The sequence below is a fragment of the Tupaia chinensis genome, unplaced genomic scaffold (genome assembly GCF_000334495.1).
Source record: "Tupaia chinensis unplaced genomic scaffold, TupChi_1.0 Scaffold149448_1, whole genome shotgun sequence".
NCBI lineage: Eukaryota > Metazoa > Chordata > Mammalia > Scandentia > Tupaiidae > Tupaia > Tupaia belangeri.
In genome coordinates this window covers 832,777-840,226 of record NW_006209292.1, presented here as the reverse complement: position 1 = coordinate 840,226, position 7,450 = coordinate 832,777, and the positions used below count along the sequence as shown (strand labels likewise).

Below are 7,450 nucleotides of genomic sequence, written 5' to 3'. Positions count from 1 at the left end.
CATACATTAATAAGCTCCCGGGGGTGGCAGCGGCAGATTTCAGGGGCAGTTTCTTTCATCAGGAGGCTTTTGACAAAATGGAAGGTGAATTATGGGTGTCCGGGTGACCCCGCACGGGGGCCGAGTTGGGCTGCCAGCTGCGAGCCGGGGCTCCCCGCGCCGGGTCCCGCCCCACCCGGGCTGCTGCTGCGGGGGCCCTAGTGCAACCCAGACTGCGGGCGCTGCCAAGGGGAGCTCTTTAGTTTTACATGATGACCTTGGGTGTGGGAAAAGGAAAAGATGGCGGGAAGCTGGGGGGTGGGACAGGGACGATGACACGCCACAGCTGCATTTTTATTTGGAAAGTTTCTCGGAAGTATTCCTGGCTGGACCTGCATTCTGCATTATAGATGAGCAAGACTGCCCGTTTTGGTCTCCTCTCCCCCTTTAGACAGTGGCAGATTTGAGCCAGTAGTACCGGGGATACCTGTTTTCTTTCCCGATCACCCTTGGTGTAAAAGCCATTTTTATAAGCCAGACGCGTCAATGGTAGTGACATCTCAAATGTTCCCCGTTAACGGTGATCCTGCCTTGATCTCCTGTATAGCAGCGACGGTGACAGTATTTTTTGGTAACGAGGGAGTTTAGCTTCTGTCCCCTACCCCCTCCAAACGTGTCCTCCCCGTGCCCTTCCTACTTCGTGGTTGTGGTTTTCGAACGTAGTAGTTCTGTAGCGCCCAGCACCTGGCTCGCTCGGGTCTGCTACATTTGGAGAACTTGATCGTCCTCGAAGTAACTGGCAAACCAGCGCGCGTCTTGCTGGTCAAAAGTTAAATGACAAGCCACAGTGAGGCTGATTTTCTCCCCACTCTGCCTCTGCTGCCTGTCATGTTGGGTGGGGGAGGGGCTTCCTAACAGCAAAGTTAATTTTTCTTTCGCTCAGCCTTTGGTGTATCTTGGTTCTCTTCTTCCTCATCACTATTCCTCACTGTATTTTTTCTTTGTCTCTTTTCCTTCCATCCATCACAGTCAGGATGGCTAAAGGTGACCCCAAGAAACCAAAGGGCAAGATGTCTGCTTATGCCTTCTTTGTGCAGACCTGCAGAGAAGAACATAAGAAGAAAAACCCGGAGGTCCCTGTCAATTTCGCTGAATTTTCTAAGAAGTGCTCCGAGAGGTGGAAGGTATTTTTCTGTAGTAGCCTTCAAGCTAGTCCTAGATGGCTTTTCCACTTTGGAGTTAGTCGCGTTCAAAGTCAACCAGATGGCTGTTTTCTTTCTCTTGGACTCTTCTTGCTTGTCTGTGGAATTTTGTGGGTGTGCTTTTGTTTTTGAAGGCTCTGCAAGGGTTTAGGGCTTTCATTCTCTTTTGTAGCTGTTTGTAGCAGCTTCCTCTCTCATTTACAGAAAAACTCCAGGGCAGTTGAGTAGATAGATATGTATGTGTTCACCACCTGGAGGAATTTAACAGGTCCTGTTGTTTGCAGACAATGTCTGGGAAGGAGAAGTCGAAATTTGATGAAATGGCAAAGGCGGATAAAGTACGCTATGATCGGGAAATGAAGGATTATGGACCGGCCAAGGGAGGCAAGAAGAAAAAGGACCCTAATGCCCCCAAAAGACCACCGTAAGTGACTAGGATTTGAGATAGCACTTGCAAGCTTTCCTTCTGCTTGAAAGATATTTTTTAGAGCTAGTTTACCTAAAGGGATCGATACTGTTGCAAAATAGTCCCAGTTGGAGCTTCAAAATACAATGCCAGCTTTGTCCATAGTGCGGGCCAAAGTGTTTGTGGGCCCAGTGTGTATGCACGTGTGCACCTGCAAGCACAAAGGCTGTGTGTTGGCCTTTCCACTGGGGAAGAGGCCCCCTAGTTCTGGGTGTCAAAGTCGTTACTAGTAACAGAGAGGCTGAGAAAGCACCCTATAGTTTAGAAGCATCTTAAACATTCTAGAATCTAAGTTTGTAGCATTGCACATAGTCTCACATTTCTTCACTTTAGGGGGAGAAGTCATTTTGGGAGGAAATTTATGGACCCAGGAACACTGGATTTTGACCTTAACTCATTCTTTCATGGGTCCTCATTTAATTCATGTAATTATTCCCCTCAAGGTCTGGATTCTTCCTGTTCTGTTCAGAATTTCGCCCGAAGATCAAATCCACCAACCCTGGCATCTCTATCGGAGACGTGGCAAAGAAGCTGGGTGAGATGTGGAACAACTTAAGTGACAGCGAGAAGCAGCCTTACATCACCAAGGCTGCAAAGCTGAAGGAGAAGTAGGAGAAGGTAAGGCAGGTGGGCTGGGCCAGCTGCCTGGCCTGGGCGGCGAGCAGTCTGTGTACCTGGACTCGATCAGTGGGCTGCCAAGTGGGTAGCCACTTTGCTGGACTGAGTTCCCAGCACAGCTCGCGAGGGCCCATCTCCCTGTATGATCTGTCATGTAGGCTGATGTTCATGCTGGTGACAGATCTGTGTTGGAGAGGACTTCCAATAAGCTTCAAAACATTTTGCTCACTCTTAAATAAATGGCAGGTCCAGCAAGCAAATGGTGTGGTGGTTAAGGCACTGGACTCCCACATGGTCAACCGTGGTTCAAGTCCCAGACCTGGTGGCTTGTGACTCAACACCTGGCTCATGTGTGTACATGTCCAAAATCCCCAAAGGAGAAAGGATTGAGGAGTGGCTATCCCACTGGGAGGTGATTTCTCACTTTCTCTCTCTCTCTCTCCCTCTCTCCCTCTGCCAGCGTAAGCACTCTGTGGCAGAAGCCTAAAAAAAAAAAAAGTAGAAGAAAAACAAACGGAGGGGAGGGGATTGCAGAAGGCCATCTTCCCTTGGGTGGTTTTTCACTCCCCTTTCTCCCCTTACCACACCCCCACCCTCAGCTAGCACATGCCCTATAGCAAAAGCTGAAGGGAAAAAAGAGAAAAGCACATTGATATTGGAGGGTCTGATAGCTGCTATTTACATTAACTTTTCAGTTTGAATGGCCAATAATTCCGATTGTGAAGGTGAATAGAATAACTTGCATATAGTCCGCAGGTGGTTACTGTCCCACCTTCTTATCTGGGCCTAGGAGCGCTGTCTCCCGTAAGCTGAGACAGCGCAGGGGAGCTGAGCTGTTCCTCACTCGGAACATGTCCCTGTTTCTTCCAGGATGTTGCCGACTATAAGTCTAAAGGCAAGTTTGATGGCGCAAAGGGTCCTGCCAAAGTTGCCCGGAAAAAGGTGGAAGAGGAAGATGAAGAAGACGAGGAGGAGGAAGAGGAGGAGGAGGAGGAGGAGGATGAATAAAAACAAACTGTTGCTCTGTCTCCTTGTGAATCCCTTAGTGTAGGGGAGCGCCGTAATCGCACCTCATTGGAGGCGTGTCTATTGCCCTCATTAGGTTTAATTGCAGAATTCGATCACGATCATGTTGTCTCTCAAAGTGCTCTAGAAATTGTCAGTGGTTTACATGAAGTGGCCATGGGTGTCCGGAGCACCCTGAAACTGTATCAAAGTTGTACATATTTCCAAACATTTTTAAAATGAAAAGGCACTCTCGTGTTCTCCTCACTCTGTGCACTTTGCTGTTGGTGTGACAAGGCATTTAAAGATGTTCCTGACATTTTTGTTTCCCTGAATTCGTAAGGTGGTGTTAGGAGGGGCGCCCGTCGGAGGGGCCGTGGCTCAGGGCGTGCACTGGGAAGCTGGACCCGTTGACTCTGCGGTGGCCTCCGTGTAGGCGTCAGGGTGTCTTGTACATAGTGACCTAGCGTCCTGCCATTCTTAGCTGTGGAGAAGGGGAGTCGGCTGGCATGAGGAGGGATTGGATTTTTGTTTCCTTAGTTAAGTGCTGTAGTTTTAAAACTTTGTTTTAAATAAACTGTAGAACTCTTCATTGTCAGCAAAGCCAAGAGCCACTGCATCAATGAAGCTCAAGAACCTCTGTACTTAAAACACAATTTGCAACGTTCTGTTATTTTTTGTATGTTTAGAATGCTGAAATGTTTTTGAAGTTAAATAAACAGTATTACATTTCTAAAACTGTCCTCTATTACAGCAGTCTAAATGTCTGACTCAGCAAGCAGTCTTAGTGGGGAAATGACCCGCCTCGATCTGAGTCTGCTAACTTCTGTTGAGTTGGCCAGCTGAGGTAGGCCTGAGATGGAGGGCTGCGGTGCTACTGTGTGATTCTGAGTGGCGTTGGGATGAAGCAGAAACTAAGCTAAGATGATGCGCAAGGAGTGCAGGGAGGTGGGTAAGGTGGGTGCTGAGGATGGAGGCTACTGTCTTAAGTGTGCCTCCTGTTTTGTGGGGCCAAATAAATGCATTGCTAAGAAAAAAAGAAACACACAAGGCTTCCTGAGTACTTGTTACGCCAAACATTCAGGCCGCATTCTTCCTTACTCTACCCCACCCTTCCCTGCACACATGGCTGAGTGATACTTGTTGGGTTCAACAGCTGATCTGGAGTTTGTGCTTCTGTCTCCTGGACCCCTGTGAAGTGTGCAGGACAAGGTGGGGGTTAATTGCCATTTCTTGCTCCTACTTTATTTCTCTCCAAAGAACCCAACAACCCAAGGAAGATTGTGGAGTCCATTTGTTCACCTGGGCTTTAGGGCAGGTAGATGGAATCAGCCCTTCCTAAAGCACTACCCAGATGGTTTAAAGGAGCCTGGCCTCCCCACAGTCTGACTCGTCCTGGAGATGTAGATTGCTCAGTGTTCAACTGGCAGGAGCCTGGAGTTTCAGTGCTTGTACTGGTGGATGGTACAGCCTGGTCAGGTTGGGCCGAGGCTGAGGACACAGTACTGTTTAGAAGGCTGATGCGTATGCACAGTGTAACTACAGGAACCGAGGGTACTGAGTGGTGGGCAAGTGTTGATAGTTCCTGGCATTAATACTCAAGTTGTGTGCATCTGAGACTGTAAAGCATGCATTTTGTGGTATTTGATTACCCTAGATGGGTAAAAGTCACAGTCACTGTCACAGCCTGGTCTGTGCAGTCATAGGCGTTCCCTCTCACATCAGAACTGTTGATCCTAGCGTGTTTCTCTAGTTCCCTTGATCATGAATTTTGCCTAGAGGCACTTGTTCCAGGATCGCCCCTCCTGCTTCAGCCGTGGCCCCAGCACTCCTGCAGCCTGGACTGAAGCTGCTGCTTCCTCCCAGGCCACATCTGGGCACTGTGGTCAGTCCCTGCAAATGGAAGAGAAGCTTTGCCTGCAGTCACAAGGGAGGAGTTCTGGTTAGTGGTCACACCGACCACAGAAGGGTAGAGATTGGGAGGGGATGGCTTTCTTTGTCAGTCATGAAACAAGTGGGGAAGTTGTTTAGCTAAGTGGTCTTTGATAAGCAGACATTTAGTTCTGAAGAGACTCTCCAGTTCAGGCCACTTGGCCCGCAGCAGCAGTAGCAGCCGCCCTGAAGGTTTCACAGGTCACAAGATGATCAGCACTTCTCTGATGCTGGGAGTGGCACATGCTATAAGAAAGGCTCAGGCTTACCTTGCTTTCTGGGCCCCTAGTAGGTGTTCTCGGAATGCCTACCATTCTTATTTGTTTTTTTTTTTTTGGTTTTCATTCATGTTTTTTTTTTTAATCTGAAGGACAGTACCCACTTCCTCCAACCACCTCTGTCTTCCAACCCCCTTGGCCCGTTCCTGAAGGACGTCTTTTCCTTTGCAAAGAACCAGGCTGTGATGTAGCAACTATTGTCTGTGTCTCCTGTATGTCTGTTCTTGTCACAAATGTATCTGGGCACACTGAATGCATTCATTTTCTGCAATAAAGTTTCTTAATCAATATTCCCCCAAAAGTAATCAGTGGGCTGTCTGCAATCTGTTTGAGATATTGAACCTCTGTATTTTGGGCTGATTATAATCAAGGTTTTAGAAGTATAGGTTTCCCAATAACCATGGATCTGAACTGCTAACACTGAAAGGATGATACCATCAAAATGGGCAAGTGTTAAGGACTCCAAAGCCCCTAGACCAACCCTTTAGACAGAAGGGATGTGGCCTCGGAGCCCCTGGGCCAGGATACATATTTCATTTACTTGATGCTAATGGGCTGCTGTTTGCTGAAGTGCCTGGGTAACTCGTAATCAGCCAGCACTGCCAGCCAGGGCTCCTGAAGGCTGAAGGGCTGAGGGTCGGCCTTAGCTGCCTGACAGAGCCAGGCCCCTAGGGAGTGCTGGGTGAGAGCCATGCAAGTGGGGTGCCTGCTGTCATCTGCCAGCTTAGTTTGCTATGGAGCCCAGGGCTGCCTAGGAGGGATGGGCAAAGAGCCAGGTGGGCAGATCAGGCTACCCATCCTGCTCAAATAGCAGTCCCTCATCCTGCTTCCCTGTTGGATGTTCTAAGAGCCCAGCTTTTCAAAGCTGGGACACCATATCCAAAGGGAGAAAAAACACACGTGACTGGCTCAGTACACGAATACAAAGTGTTTGATAAAATCCAACACTTTATGGCCAGCTGGTGGCATGGCGGTTAAGGCACTAGATCCCATATGGCCAACTGTGTGGTTCAAGTCCTGACCTTGGTGGCTTGGGAAGCATGCTAGGTATGTGTGCATTTTCAAAATACAGACAGGAGGGAGAAAGGGAGAACTGATTGCAGTATGGCCACCCGCATGGGGTACTTTCTCACTTTCCCTCTCTGGAAAGTACATGCACCCTCTGGTAGGCTTAAAAAAAAGTTAGGGCCTGGCAGGTGACATGGTGGTTAGGGGTGCTGGACTCCCACATGGCCCACTGCAGTTCGGGTCCCAGACCTGGAGGCTTGGTTTCTCACTTTCTCTCTCTCTTTCTCTGTTCCTCTGTGGTCAAAATAAAAAATAAATAAAGTTAAATAAAATAATCATTTAAAAAAAATTAACACTTTCATGACAGAAACCCTCAGGTAACTAGAAGTGCTATCTTGCTCTCACTCATGGAAGAAATACTGGGTTGTCAGAAAAGTCATGACACGTTTTTCTATGACTTCAGATGACCCAATAAATAGACTTTTAAAAGTACAGAAGGGAGATTATTCAGTAAACGGACCCAGGTCCCCTTGACAGATAGAGGAAATGGGCCCAGCGCACATGTCAAAGAAATGACCATTTACAGAAGGCAGGATGCTAGAGTTGGTGGTGGGCATGTCCCTCTGGTAGTTTTCTATATTTTATTTTGCTATAGGGTGTGTGTACTTACCAGAGAGAGGGGGAAAGTGAGAAATCAGCCCCCGGGGAGGACGGCCATGCTGCAATCCCTTCTCCATTCTCCTCAGGATTCTGGGCATGCGTGCACATATGCTCAGCATGTTTTTCAAGGTGCTGGGTCCAGGACTAAAATCACAGCCATGTGGAATCTGGCTGCCTTAACCTCCGTATGACCTGCTGGCCCGGCCCACCATCTGGCAGTTTTCATCCTTGAGAGGTTTATGCTGAAGGGAGCAGAGAAAAGGGGCAGATTTGAAAGGTGCCAGCTAGGAAAGCATCATGAA

At 48.3% G+C, this 7,450-nt stretch overlaps 1 protein-coding gene across 1 annotated transcript in view; it reads left to right on the top strand.

Annotated features, from left to right (window-relative positions):
• Positions 1–3,386, top strand: part of HMGB3 (high mobility group box 3) — a 7,085-nt gene extending 3,699 nt beyond the window's left edge. Inside the window, 4 exon segments of the mRNA XM_006172175.3 lie at positions 1,009–1,163; positions 1,466–1,605; positions 2,091–2,265; positions 3,136–3,386. Of these exon segments, the coding sequence (XP_006172237.1) occupies positions 1,009–1,163; positions 1,466–1,605; positions 2,091–2,265; positions 3,136–3,273 (608 nt within the window). The 3' untranslated portion in view covers positions 3,274–3,386.
• Positions 3,387–7,450: the final 4,064 nt, after the last annotated feature.